The sequence below is a fragment of the Halichoerus grypus genome, chromosome 11, assembly GCF_964656455.1.
Source record: "Halichoerus grypus chromosome 11, mHalGry1.hap1.1, whole genome shotgun sequence".
Classification (NCBI taxonomy): domain Eukaryota; kingdom Metazoa; phylum Chordata; class Mammalia; order Carnivora; family Phocidae; genus Halichoerus; species Halichoerus grypus.
The window spans coordinates 80,195,589-80,211,021 of record NC_135722.1 but is presented as its reverse complement, the minus strand read 5'-3'; the positions used below and the strand labels follow the sequence as shown (position 1 = coordinate 80,211,021).

The 15,433-nt window shown below is 35.2% G+C and overlaps 1 protein-coding gene and 1 long non-coding RNA gene across 5 annotated transcripts in view; one reads left to right on the top strand and one right to left on the bottom strand.

Moving 5' to 3' along the window:
• The window catches only part of CNTN5 (contactin 5), a 1,336,681-nt gene that overhangs the window by 45,918 nt on the left and 1,275,330 nt on the right, over window positions 1-15,433 (bottom strand). For all 3 annotated transcript variants that reach the window (XM_078058730.1, XM_078058731.1, XM_078058732.1), the window contains one exon: window positions 7,306-7,415. In XM_078058730.1, coding sequence (XP_077914856.1) covers window positions 7,306-7,415 — 110 coding nt within the window. The remainder of the gene's footprint in view (window positions 1-7,305; window positions 7,416-15,433) is intronic.
• LOC144379455 (uncharacterized) overlaps window positions 1-15,433 on the top strand; it is a 113,347-nt gene that overhangs the window by 20,103 nt on the left and 77,811 nt on the right. The gene's annotated exons all lie outside the window — the stretch shown is intronic.

Below are 15,433 nucleotides of genomic sequence, written 5' to 3'. Positions count from 1 at the left end.
TGCATGTTCTAAGATTAGTCAATAAATCTCCTTCACATATATCCAAGGCACTTTTCAAACTGCTGCTTCTATGCTGTGTCTGGGGCTGAGTTATTTAGTATGCTGGCTTGTTAAATGTGGGGACTTGGTTTCCTATCATGCTCCAGCTGTTCAGGAGTTAAGGCCGTTGATTTTTAAAGCTCTTGGTGTGAAGTCTCACTGGTTTTCAAAGTCAAATGGTATGGGAGCTCATCTTCCCAGTGCAGGTTTCCAGTGCTGGGGGTGCCTGGTGTGGGGTCTGTCTCACTTCTCCATGCTTGTGATGTCTCTCTTGTTTGTGGTTAGTTGCACTGGGGTTCCCAAGTGTGTCTTCAACATTCCTACCCTTTCAGATGTGGTCTTCTCTTTAAGATTAGCTATAGAAGGTCTGTTCTGTCAGTCTTTAGGTCATTTTCAGAGTTAGTTGTACAAATGTAGCTGTTACATTGGTGTGTCCATGGGTGAATTTGGGATTCTCCTACTCTGCCATCTTCCTTCCTTCCCTGCTAAACTTCTAAATGCGGAGTGTGCCAGGACACAGCTTAGCCCCTTCTCACTCCTTCTCCTATCCTTTTTTTTTTTTTTTCCCTCTCCTCTCCTCTGGAAATTTTTTCCTTTAGGTGGTTTCATCTTGCAGCATGTCTTTGAATACCTCCTCTATGACTGCCATTTTAATGTTTTTATCCTGATCTCTTAGACTCCAAACCCATATATCCTGTTTCCTACCTGACTTATCCTCCTAAATTTCTAACAGGCATGTTAAATTTAAATTAACCAAAACAGAACTCTTAATTTCCCACCTTCAAATCTGTTCTTTGTCCTATTGTCTAGTTTCTCCTTTTTTTTTTTTTTGAAAAATGGCACTGCCATTCATTCATTTGACCAAACCAGTGATGCAGAAATCATTTCTCTTCCCTCCATATCTGATGAGTCAGCAAATCCTGTCAGCTCTGTGTCTGAAATATATTTACTTCTCTCTTACTCCACTGCTATGACCTTAGTTTAACTCACCATCATTTCTTACTTGGATTATTGCAAGAGCCTCTTAACTTCTACTCCTGACTTTTCTTCCTTCCTCCTTTCATTCTTTACATAAGAACAACTAAAGTGGTGTTTAAAAAAATGTAAATCAGAAATTCTCAGTCCTCTCTTTAAATTTCCACAATGTATTTTCATTGCATTTGAAAGAAAATGAAAACGCTGTAATCCATATATCCCTACATAATCTTGTCTCAGCCCACTACTTTCTACTTTTAATTCCACTCACACCGTTGTTCACTAAGATCCAGTTGCTCTACTTCTTTCTTTTCCTTAAAGGAACCAGGTGTGTTCTACCTTTAAACTTCTATATGTATTGTTATTTAAGCTTATTTTACTTGTTTGCTTATTTCTTTTATTTTTATTTGTATTCTCCCATTAGGATTCTACATTCATAAGAGCAGAACCTTTTCTATCTCATTCACACATTTCAATTCAGGAAAAACAATGGAGGTGCTTGAAAACACAGTCTCTGCTATTTTCAAAATGGCACATAGTGCCTTTATAGTAACTAGCTCTTTCAAACATTGCAGGTAAAGTTGGAATTATGGCTAGAAAATGATTGGTAGAACTGATATGGTAAGTACATACAATTTGAAACCAATCCCATGAGTTTGGTGACAGATAAATAGTTATTGTCACCATGCTCAAAATTCTACCACTAGTAAATTTAGCTAGGATTGTGGTTGGGATAGAATAGAGGACAGAGGTAGTTGTGAGATAAAATATTAAACTTTAGTAGGTTACTATATTTTAGTAATATTTAGTCAGTGAGATCTTTTAGTAAGTGAAAAAAAGAAAAAAAGGTGAAGAGATGAGAGGAGTTAAGTTCTAGGGTGGATAAGGTGAAGGAGATCTCTCCTTAAAGGGGTAAAGAGAACAGAGAAGAGAGGGTGGCAGAAATGCTTATAAGCCCTATTTATTTCATATTTATTTTTAAATCTACATGCAACTATCCAGTTATGAGATAGTATAAATAACCATTAATGTCATACTTGGCCACTGAATTATAAAAGTTTTCATTTTCTGATTATAAAAAGTATACATTTAATTTTCCAATATATAAAAAATTAAAAAATAAATATATAAATATAAATATATATACCAAATAAATATAAATATACACCAAATAAATAAATTTGGTAATAAGATGACATTTTTTCACTTATTTTTATTATTTCCTTTCTTCTACTGGCTTGGGGCTTTGTTCTTTTCTTGCTCTTTTGTGTGTAAGGTTAGGTTTTTGAGAATTTTCTTATTTTGTGAAGTAGGCCTGTATTGCTAAATCTTCCCTCTGAGGACAATTTTTGATGCATCCCAAAGATTTTGGACCCTTGTGTGTTTATTTTCATTTGTATCCATGTAATTTTCGATTTCCTCTTTGATTTCTTGGTTGACCCAATCATTGTTCCATAGCATGTTATTTAGCCTCCATGTATTTGTGTTCTTTCCAGATTTTTTCTTGTGATTTCTTATGTTGTGGTTAGAAAGGATGCATGATATGATATCAATCTTTTGGAATTCATTGAGACTTATTTTGTTGCCTAACATGTGATCTATTCTAGAAAATGTTTCATGTATACTTGAAAATGTGCACTTCTGCTCTTTCTGGTTGGAATGTTCTGAATATATTTGTTAGATCCATCTGGTCCAATGTGTAATTTAGAGCTGCTGTTTCCTTGTTGATTTTCTGTCTGGATGACCTATCCATCGAGGTAGATGGGGTGTAAAGTCCCCTACTATTATTGTATTACTGTCACTTTCTTCCTTTATGTCTGTTAATAGTTGCTTTATGTATTTAAGTTCTTCTGTGTTGGGTGCATAAGTATTTACAATTGTTATATTCTCTTGTTGAATTGTTCCCTTTATCATTATGTAGTGTCCTTCTTTGTCTCTTGTTTTAAACTCTATTTTGTCTGATAGAAGTACTGCTACCTCTTTTTTCTTTTTGCTCCAATTTGCATGGTATAAATTTTCTCAGCCCTTCACTTTCAATCTGCATGTGTCCTTAGGTCTGAAGTGAGTCTCTTGTAGGCAGCATATAGATGGTTCTTGTTTTTTTCTCAATCTTTTTGATTGGAACATTTAGTCCATTCACATTTAAAGTAACTGTTGAGGGGTATGTGCTTATTGGCACTTTGTTAATTGTTTTCTGGTTGCCTTTGAAGTTCTTCTCTATTCCTTTCTTCTCTTGTGGTTTGATGGGTTTTTTTAGTGTTATGCTTGGATTTCTTGCTCTCTATTTTTTGTTTATCTATTGTAAGTTTTTTGATTTGACAAGATGCCATGTTTTTAAAAATAACTTATAAGGCACTATAAAATAGTATAAAGGTTACTGTGCCCATGGATTCTGTGTTTCTAAGTATAAAAATAGTTGTCAGATTTGTGTTAATTTATTTGAAGTTTAAAATGCAATCATTGTGATGATTATTTCAGAATTTGGTTTATTCCTATTAACATTCTATTTTTAAGGATATTCCAGTTTTTTGGATACATTTCCATTTTAAATGATACACATTTAGCAACAATGTTGTGCTCTGACCCTCTTGAGTGTTACTCTTGAGTGGTCTTGCTTTTAATCTCTAGTCAAGCCTTGATCACAGCATTCCATAAAACTCTCACCAAGGTCACTAGGATCTCTACATGGCCATATATGTTTTGCAATCTCAGGCTTCTTCTTTCTGAATTTCTCAGAAGCATTTTACCCAGGAGAGCAATTCTTCTCTTAGCTTCTGAATTTCTTCCTTGTCTCCCTTCATTTCTTTGGCCAGACTCCCTTTCTTTCTTGAGTTCCAAATCGTCAGGCATCATAGGGCTCAATTCTGAAACATCTTTATCAACATTCAGTGATCTCAGCCAGTATATATATAAAGGCCATTTATATACTGATGATTCCTTGGAGTTAAATCTCCATCTCTACCCTTTCTCTTAGCATAAGACCTACTTGACAACTCTTTTTGGAAATAAGAGTCTCATAAAATTAAACACATTTAAACCAGAATCTGTAATTTTTTTTTCACTAACATCCACTCTTTTTTCGAGTTTCTCATCTATGTGAATGACATGTTATTCGCTCAGTTTCTTGGGTGAAAAACTCTGGAATTATCTTTGATTCCTTTCTTTTTCTTAGTTCACACTGAATTCATTTTCAAATTCCATCATACATCCATACAAAATATATGTTAAAAAGTCCCTTCTTTTTGATTTCACTGTGATTGCTCCAGTCAAAAGCAACTTCATGGTCTGGGGTGCCTGGGTGTCTCAGTTAGTGTCCAACTCATGATTTCAGCTCAGGTTGTGATCTTATGGGCTGTGGGACTGAGCCCTGCATCAGGCTCTGTGCTCAGCAGGGAGTTTGCTTGAGATTCTCTCCCTCTGCCTCAGCCCCTCCCCCCCAACTCACTTGTTCTCTCTCTCTCCCTCTCTCTAAAATAAATAAATAAATTAAAAAAAAAGTTCATTGTCACCTAGGTTGGAACAACTGCCTTTCTTTGTTCTCCCTGAGATCTAGTCTAGAGTCTATTCTTGACCCTCTAGACGAAGAGTCTTTGAAAATATAAGTCAGATACTGACTTGACTCTTCCTGTTCAAAATCTTCTAATGCCTTCTCCTCATACTTGGGATAAAATCCAGATTCCTTTCTGTGGTTCACAAAACCCCATATAATCTGGTCCTTGTCTTGGTGTTCTTTCCACCATTTTCCTACCACCCTCTCTGTTGTTCACTGCTATCTCACCCAAATCACTCCCTTCATGTTCTTTGAACAAGGCCAGCATGCTGTTACTTTAGAGACTTTGAGTTTGCTGTTCTCTCTGCCTCTTTCACATTCGGTCATGTTTCAATTCAAATGTCACAACCTCAAAAAAGGTGACTTTTCATACCTTTATAAATAGCGCACTCTTTCACTCTCTACCTTCTTATTCAGGTTTATTTTTCTACACAGTATTTATCATAATTGAAATTATATCCCACATTTATTTGTTAGTTTGTTTGTTATTTGCCTTCACTAATTCAATATGAAATTCATGAGGACAGAGACTTCACTTTGCTCATTGTTTTATCCTTAGCATCTAGCTTAGTGTCTGGTAGGTACTTAGTGAGTCTTCAATAAATGTTTGTTGACTTAATGAATGAATTATTTATATTTACAAGGAGAAGAATTGTGCACAAATATAAATCTTAGGTGATGTTTGGACCTCCAAGAGAGCTTTTATTACAAGTGAGTTGCAGTGGGAATGTGAATGTCATGCAGAAAAAAAAAAAATGAGTGTGGCTGGCTGTGTGAGAGAAGCACCACTCTGAGATGTGGGAGCCTAGATCCCTCACTCTTCTGTTTACCAGGATACACTTTGTGACCTTTCTAACAGTATGCACACCAGATGTTTTTATTCAGAATTCTAGGTTAGTCTACACTTATGTAGCTGTTTTAGGTTAGGCTCCCTAGAAGCAGAGATTGAGACAGAGATTTGAGTGCATGTGATTTATTTTGAGAGCGCTTGCAGGTAAACCTGTAAAGAAGGGAGGCGAGAAGAAGGAAGGAGAGGGAGATGAGAAGGATTGTGGTCTCAGTAATCAATTCAGCCTTGCCCTGATGCACACAGCAAAGGCTCTACATCATAAAACGTACCATGAAGTTGTTTTCTTCTTTAGTCAAGTGACCAGTGTCAGTCAGTCATTGGCTTTGGGTTGCCTGATTGTGGGAAGGGAATTTTTCAGGTAAAGCAGCACCCCTCAGTGAAGGACAGTTCTCCAAAGGGGAAACTGAGAACCATAAGCAGCCAACACTTGTGGAAGCTAGGGAAAGTGCACTGGTCCCCTGAAGGGGAGCAGGGTAGGCTACCCCAATGTCTTCCACAGTGGTATTAAAAGGGACTGATTATGAAGCATAGATACTCATTCATTCAAAAAATATTTATTGTAGCTCTCATGAGCCAAGTACTACCAGTTGCTGAGATTCATTGGTGAATAGATATAGTCCTGCAGCATGGATCGGGAGATGAGAAGATATTAATCAAATAAACATGTAATCATGATAAGACACATACTGAATTATGACCACCATATAATGAATCAAAGCAATATTATAGAAACAAATCCATGATATCGTACAGATAATGGTTTCTTAGACATGGTCCTGCTGTAACTCTTAAGAAAGATTTTGTGAATTCTTTATCATAGAAATCATTATCTAATGCTAGCAGTCTATTAATCAAATATTTCTCAGGCTTATTTGAAAACTCAAATAGAATTAAAAAAATGTGTTTTCAGTCTGAAACCATGTTGGTGTACAAGTCTTATACTTGGTCACTATTTAAGTTTAAAGGGAACTAAGGTCTTGTGTACGATGCTAATTACTTTTTGTCTTTTAGAAATTATCCCCCAAAATCCTATCACTTACTGGCCAACACAAAAAGTAGGGATCTTCAATTTGTGGAATATTCAAGTTCATAGACTATGTATGATCCTCTCGTTCGTGTGGAGGCTAAAATTTCACTGAAGTCTTTGAAATGTTATGAAATTTTCACCATTATAAGGCTGACATAACCGTGTTTGAAAATAGCAAAATTTAAAGGACAAAAAGTCATTTAAATAAATAGGTATAGATCATCAAGTCCAAGCAAATTTTGAGAAGTCAGTATAGGAGTTAAGATCTGCCAAGAGAGTATAATAGGAAAACTTGTTTCATACATTAAATTATTAGAAGGAAATACACAAAAACATTTTTCCACAAAAACATTTTTAGGGGCACCTGGGTGGCTCAGTCATTAAGCTTCTGCCTTCGGCTCAGGTCATGATCCTAGAGTCCTGGGATCGAGCCCCACATTGGGCTCCCTGCTCAGCTGGAAGCCTGCTTCTCCCTCTCCCGCTCCCCCTGCTTGTGTTCCCTCTCTCACTGTATCTCTCTCTGTCAAATAAGTAAATAAAATCTTTAAAAAACAAAACAAAACATTTTTAACCACCAGAAAAATGGATATCAGTAAATATCCACCTGTAACTCCTGATTTTTATCTAAAGGTCTATTTTCATGTCCTTAAAAAAATTCTTTACATGGTACCATGGAAACTACTGTACTAAAAAAATAAGCCAGCTAATGAACATGTCAGTAAAATAGTATATTTTTCTTTCTTTGCCACAGAACAAAAATTTCAAAAGAATATAATTCTGTTGAAGTGTCACCAAACCATTTCTTTAGGAGAATGCAGTGGCAGCAGAAATAACAAGGCTTATTTTCAATAATTCTATTCATACCTCAAATCCCTGTGGTCTTCCTAGACTCTCTTTAATATGTTTCCATGCAACAAGAATCTCTGACACAGACACACTTGTAGCCTTGACATCTGTGGGAGCAGCACTGGGTTCTGTATAAAGGAAAATGGAAATAATAAACTGTGATGGTAGCAAGTTATGTCTATCAAAGCATTGCACCTGAATCTGTCAGGTGTTACTTCCTTCTACCTTATTTTTTAAATGAAGTGCTATGGTAGCTATGAAAAACACAACAAGATAAAAAGATGATCTTTTTGGATTTCTATACCTGGGTCAAATCTCATCAATACTTTACCAATGACAAATGACAAATTTAGCAAGACAAGCAAAGATATTTATCCTTGGATTAACCAGGACATTTCTGGAGAAGTTAAGTTGTCTGACTTAAACTGTCTGCCAGTCTAACATAATGATCAAAAGCATGGACTAGAGAATCAGCCTTGGCTATTTTGATGCTGTTGTCTTTTGCCTTCAAAAAATTTATTTATTTACCTTTAGGCAAGTTGCTTTGCCTTTTCCTATGCTCCAGTTCCCTCATCTGTAATATGGGCATAATAAGAGTACTTATCTCAGAGGTTTTTAAGGTTAGTTTTAGCTGGAATAAGAGATATAAAATATTTAGCACAGTGCTTGGCACTTAAAACATTCATTCACAAAATATCACTTATTATTATTTTATTTTATTTTTTACTTCTTCTAGGCATAAATAGAGTAAAAATTTCATTAGTTTTTGTTGTTGTTGTTGTTCTAACCACAAAACTACATTTCCATGTAGAATATGACATGAATCATGATATTTAAAAGGCATACATTGACTTTTAAGACAGGTATGGACTGAAAAGGAGAGTCTCTGAAGGTCTTAGTCCTATTGCTCAAAAAGTACATTTTCATTTGTTCCTACACTTAGTGACCTTTCTCACTATTTTTTCCAAATACACCATGGCTGACTGGCATCCTTCAAGATGTACACTTTATTTGAGGTTGCACTGTATGTGAGGAACAAAATACTTTCAGCTTTGACATTGCTGAATCATAAATACTATGTCACAAACACACGTTAAATGAAATGGCAGAATAAAGGCCATACTTTAGTTCAAACAGTTCTGTACAAAGTCAATTTAAAAAATCTACCACATAAAAATTGTAGAGACTTTAATACTAACCCCATATCACTGGTAAGACATCAGATTAATCTATTGAAAATGTTTTTGTTTGTTTGTTAAGATTCAGGGAGCCATATGTCAAAGCCAAGAGTTGTATGTAACATATTTAAAAAGCATTATTAGAGATATTAAAGGAATTATAACCATTTTCTGAGATCTTCCTTTTTTCTAATGAAACGTAGTCACACATCTACCTGGAGAAACTTTATATATTACTAAGTGAAAATTATCAATGAAAAACATCTACCCTTGTTACTGTAAAAGAAACCCAGGAAAAACTTCTCCAACGGTACATATTTGTACCGAGCGATGATTTTCTTTTGATAAAACTCAAAATCACATGCTATAATTGTGTTAATTCTAAGTGCTTTAGTAAATTCACATTAATCTTTACATAGGAGCTGACATTAATTCCAGCCATGGTATAAAGTATAATTTCTCATTCTGTCACCTTTTGAATATATTTTTTTCAATTTTTAAATAGCATTTTCTTTTTTTTTATTATTATTATGTTCAATTAGCCAGGATATAGTACATCATTAGTTCTTGATGTAGTGTTCAATGATTCATTAGTTGCATATAACACCCAGTGCTCATCACCACACGTGCCCTCCTTAATACCCATCACCTGGTTACCCCATCCCCCTACCCCCCTTCCTTCTGTAACCCTCAGTTTGGTTCCCAGAGTCCAGAGTCTCTCATGGTTTGTCTCCCTCTCTGATTTCTTCCCATTCAGTTTTCCTTCCGTCCCCTGTGGTCCTCTGCGCTATTCCTTATGTTCCACATATGAGTGAAACCATATGATAATTGTCTTTCTCTGCTTGACTTACTTCACTTAGCATAACCTTTTGAATATTTTTTATTATTTTCTTTTGCTCAATGGTTTCCCTCACTCTACTTTCCAACTTACTATTATCTGGCATCTACGTGATTTAAAAAAAAAAATTCTGGGGAAAGCTTCTATTTCATACTAGAATTCTGATCACCAGACTTGCAACAAGATTTTTTTCATTGCTACTTAATAGGAGTTAAAATTCTTGATTTTGCAAGTAAATGAAAGGAAATGCTGATGTTCTTAAGGTATGTACAACCTGATCTCCAGGATTTAAGGTACGATTTATTTCAAAGACAGCCACACTTTGGGTATCATTTGTTATTCACAAGCAGTTTTGCTTATCTACTTCAATGAATGCATTGCAGAGATTTGTGTGTCGCATACCTTCTTTCAGCTTTTTTATTATTGAAGCAATTACATCTTTGTCAAAGAAGATTGCAGGGAGATAAATAACTTTAGAAGCACAAAACAGTGGTTGGGTAGAAGTCCTTCTATCCCTGTTTATCTCTAGAGAAAGGAATAATTTCTCTTTCAGCTTTCTGTAGCACTGCACAACCTTAAGTGCTTCTCAAATAGAAATAAGAAAGTTTTAAAAAATAAAGTTTTTTAAAAAAGAAAAAATATTCAGAAACCTATTTCCTAAACAAGCACCCGGAATTTCTATTTAAAAGCTCTGAGGATTTTAAATCAGGATCAGACCCAAACAGACATTTCACAGATGCATTCTTAGGGGCTAATTGAATGAAGGTAGATGAATCAAACAAGAACTGAAGAGTCATTTTTATTTGTTTCACCTTCTGGATGTAAATAGTATCAGAAGTAAACCCAGGTTGATCTAAATTAGAAATTTCAGCATGTAAAAAAAGTGATCTCAGTCAGTTTACTTCCGGAAGTTTCAGCATGTATTGTTATAGCCATGGATTGAAAGGTTTTTTTTGTAAGCAAAAGTAACTGTCTAGATCACAGAATTGTAGTTTGGATTGGAACTAGCTGTTCTGTTTGGGTATCCCATTGTAACTGAGTAATGGAAGGTAACTAAAAAGAATTTTAAAAAGTCACTTGGATCAAAGGTCATAAATGGATGGTCAGTGGGTGTTTAGTCATGTTTTGTATGACCCAATAATGAATTAATTTATTTTAACATTTCATATAAAAATAAGAATTTCTGACTTCTTTAGGAAAAAAATTGGTGATACAAAGCCTGAATTCGTGGGTGTTGCTAGTTGAGAATTAGCAGTTGGTCCCATTAGTCAGGGCATATTCTTTTAGGTTTGCCAGAGTCCCTACCACTACCTATTATCTCACACTGGGACTACTTCACTTATTTATATCTCTTACCTGACCTCTATAGGCTTTTGAGTTATGGACGTATGTTTTAGATCCATGTTCTCATTTTGCAGATGAAAATGTGACATGTACACAGGTTGATATATCCAAACTCTGCTTCTGGCTCTGAAAGAACCCCAGCTAGAACTCAGGTCTCAAGTACTCTTTCCTCTGTGTTTTTACATGGGTACCAAGGCAGCATATTTCTTAGAATCAGTTTTGAGACCCAGAAGAGATTTTGGAGGGAACATAGAGTTCATTTTCTTGCTGCTCAATTACTTCCAAATAACTGACAGAGGAACAGATTGGAATACAATTAGAAACAAACAACAACAAACAGATGAGGGGAACAACCAAAGGTGATAATAATTACCATTTATTGAGGATTTGATATGTGCCTAGTGTTATTCAAAATTCTTTACATGAATTCATTAATCCTTCAAGAACCCTATTATTAATCACTATTTCTGCCGATAAATTGAAAGGCAGAGTCAAGCAACTTGCCCAAGGTCACACAGCTGCTAGAAGGTGGAGAGAGGATTTCAACAAGGCAATCAGGTCCTAAGTACCATGCTGTTCCACTTCTGTGCACACATCTATGTTTACACACCTAATGCTTTTCCTTGTGCTCCTGCTTTCTTTTCTTCTTGCCCTACCACACCTAACTTCTCTCAAGAATATTGATGTTGGGGTCCCTACTTGGGCTCTCTAAGTCTTGTCAGAAGCCACCTAAACCCCTGTCATCTCCTATTTAACTCTACTTACTATCAGCTCCTTTTATTCCTGTTTCATGGAATTTTTAATAATGTTGAACCACAGCTGCACTGCTTTTCATAGATCCTGTATATTCAGGTATTTCTAAAATTCTCCTGATCTGTAAATCATAGGGTGTTTCCTGCCACTCTCACTTCTGTTATACTCAGGTAATTTTGATGAAAATTCAGGGACTTATTTCAGAGACTGTACTAGTGGTATGTCTAATAGATTCAAAGACTTAAAAAAGATTTCTTTTTTTTTCTTTTACTTATGATGATATTAATTAGGCCATGGCTAACTCCTTCACTCCAGTCTTGGGATATAAAGTGGACAAGCTGATTGATAGATTTCAGTTTCTGTCAGATTAAAAATTTTGAACAGCATTACCATGTTCATGAATTTAGATGATACATTTATATTAAGTGACTTAGCAGCTGGAGTTCTCCAAGTAATATGGGGGGATGTGCTTGTAATATTGATTATACATCTGACTTCCCAGGAGGGGTGGGCAACAGCATTAATCAAAGCAGAGTTTAATAAACTCCTTGGGAGAAAGGGTTATGGTTTCATTATTTAAAAATTCAGTGAAGACAGCTGTAGTTGAACTTTTACAGGCATTAATCCAAATGGATCATCTGGCAAAGACAGGAAATTATTCCTTGTATTTTACAACTAATATGCCAATTTATTAATTTTCAAGTTCACATAAATCCCACTGAGTTCAGTTTCAGCTAGGAATTGATCTGGAGAATAACACCTCATGAATGTTGGGTTTTAATTTGAGCTGTAGTAGCTCCATTTGCGAGGAGATAATTGCATATCATTTTCTGCAAATGAGGAGAGACTTCTTGATTTTAATAAAAATAAAAGCAGCATAATTTTTACATACAAGGCAAAAGCCAAATAAACTAGAGAAAGCTAAGGCTTATCACAAATGAATAAATCTTTCAAACTATAATTAATCTATATCGAATTTCCCTCTATTTTTCTATTATATGTAATTGAATGCTCAGGTTCTTTTCCTTTCAAAACTATAGTAACAAGAACTAAGTGGAAAAGGATATAAGTTTGACTAAAAAGTATTTCTAGATATATAGAAGTGAAAGCCAATTGGATTTTTCATATTTAAAAAAATCTACCATGCATTATAAATCACTATGTTACAACTTTGCTATCATTTAAAAAAATTAGAATTGTTTCAGAATGAGGGTATTGTATAGGATTATAGCATACCGTAGAGATTTGAAGTCAAATCAAGATGAGAATGCACATAATTCTTGCCTGGTTTAAAATGTATAGATAATTGATACATGTGCAAGGTGCATGGAAGGGTTATCTAGAGTCATTCAAGGTTACTTCTGTTGTGGAAATCTTGAAAGATTTCCAAGGCTCAAGAGCATTAGCAGAAGAATAATTTTGGAGCTTTTCTGAAAATATTCTAGGGCAGCTGTCCACTTCAGAGTCACAAGAGTCAAGGTCATTTCCCAAGTGATTTATCAAGTATCAATATTATAAATGAGTTATTTTACTAAAAGATCACTTTCAAAATTTTCCCTATAATAATGTAATTCTCACTCTCATCCCAATTGACTTTCTTGAGAGGAAAAGAAAGGGATGGAAGGTATAAGGAATGCACATAACCAATTATAGAAGTGTGCTCTGAATGTGAATGTCATCCATCATCGATCTGCCACTGGGAAATGGTTGAGAACTAGTATTGTAAGGTTTGTCTTGAAGTCCTCGCTTTTTTCCAAACAACATGAGCTCTGGTGGCACATGTTTTCTTCCTGACTTGGTGTTAGCTGTGAAAAGATGGCTTCTCCATGGTACTCCAGGCAGCTAGCTAGTCATGTTGATATGAAGAGGAAGAAATATGCCCGTGAACAGAGACAGAATGCCAGCCCCAGTACTCTTGTTCTTTATTTTGTCAAAGAATATGGTGGGTTTTTGAGGTGATAAGCAAGTGGACTAGGTTAATGGAAGAACAAAGGTGCAGAATTTGTCTTATGGAGAACTACAGTCTCAGTCAGATCAGTTGGGCTTTGGGCAAGAATATGATGACAAAGGCACACTTTGAATCTGTATGAATGTCTTCAGACATAGAGGAGTGGAACTTGCACTGACATGAGTAGAATATATTATTTTACCAGTTCATTACAGTCCTTGACTCTTTTAAAAAATGTTTTAATATTCAAAATGTTCACTTCTTTTAAAGTAAAGCAATTTTCCTATCTAGGAAAATTAAAATTTAGAGTATTTAAAATTATAGAATAAATTGATAAACTTTCAGATTCAGATTTTTAATGGCTTCTGGAGATGTTCTAGTTCAGGACTTTCATTTTTAAAGTGGAGGAAGATAAGGTTCAGAGAGGTGGATAAATTGCAAAATTTTAGTCAGTGTGAGCAGATTGAAACTCTGCCCATTTCAGGCAAATGCTCTTCTTTTCCATTGTCTTACCTTTCCTAGTTACACAATTTAATGATGCTAAAACTTTACTCTTATTTACACATAAAGTTCCAAATTAGTCAATTTAACTAGTGAGCAAATGCCAAATATATGTTTTAATTTTGTTGTCAGAACAAAAGCAGGGGTGCCTGGGTAGCTCAGTCAGTTAAGCGTCTGCCTTTGGCTCAGGTCATGATCTTGGGGTCCTGGGATCCAGGCCCACATTGGGCTCCTTGCTCCGCAGGGAGTCTGCTTCTCCCTCTCCCTCTCCTCCCACTCCTGCTCTCTCCCTCTCTCCCTCTCGCTCTCAAATAAATAAATAAATATTTTAAAAAATTGAAAAAAAGAACAAAAGCAGACTATCTAGATTTAATTTGCTTGGTATCATTTATATGTCAATCTACCAAAATAAATGAAGTGTTACTATGATTATAGCAATGACCTCGGTGCCTTTAAAAGAAGATATGCATATTTCCTATCTAGCTTGAAAGTGTAATCTCCAAAGGCAAGCTATTTCAAGTCTAAAGAAACACAGTATAAACAACGCACAGTGATTGTGATAATTTAATTTCAAAGCGAAGGTTGACAAGGAATGTACAAATCTTGATTTATTAAAGTCAGCACTGGTGTTACTATACAAAGCATGTTCACAAACCTCTCCAATTTACCTTATGTAACCTTTGGGGTTATGTGCTTGATAATTAGGTCGACGAAATGTTAAAGCAACCAGAAGATGCATTTCCTGAATAAAATATATACTTCAAAATAGATTTTTACAGTAACAAATAGTGTAAAGTATGATTATATATAATATAGTAAAATGACAAAATATTATTATTATATACACTCCTGATGAGACAGTATAGGGTAGTGGTTAAAAGCATGAGCTTTGGAGTCATACAGATGTGGGTTCAAATCCCAGTTCTGTCACTTACTATAGTTACTTACAACTCTCTCACTTACTGGTATGAATTGGAGCATGTTACTTTACTTCTCTGAGCCTCAGCTTCCTGAAAAGTAGATTGGGGTTTGAGATTTCTACCTCATATTTGATTGTAAGAGTTAAATTAAATAATATAAGTAATATGGTATCTCTGCTGTATCTGGAAACACATCAGACACTTGAGATGCTAAGTTCCTGGGTATCTCACTGGAACACCTATGATTCCTAGCTATTACTTAATTCTTCACTTTCCTGATGATTATTACACTAGAATAAACTTTCTGCTTCTGCTTCAGAATTTGGCTCTATATTAAAAAACCTCAAGGCAACTTGTATTGAAAAACTGCAACTTACATAAATCAAATACTATCTTTGTGCTTCAATATTCAAATGACCTTATTTATTTTCTCCCCCTGCCCACGCCATGTAGCTCATAGTACCCAACAGATAATTCTCTTAAGTTATTTAAATAAGTCACACAAGTGGGTACAAAAAAGTATCAAAGTTCCAGTTTATCTTAATAATGTTTATTAGGTCAAAATAGTGTTACCTTTGGTGGAACATTTTCTCAATCATTTGTCAAATTTAGGGAATATGAGGCATTGTTTTTGCTAGCAGGGCCAGTTGAAATTCTGCACTTG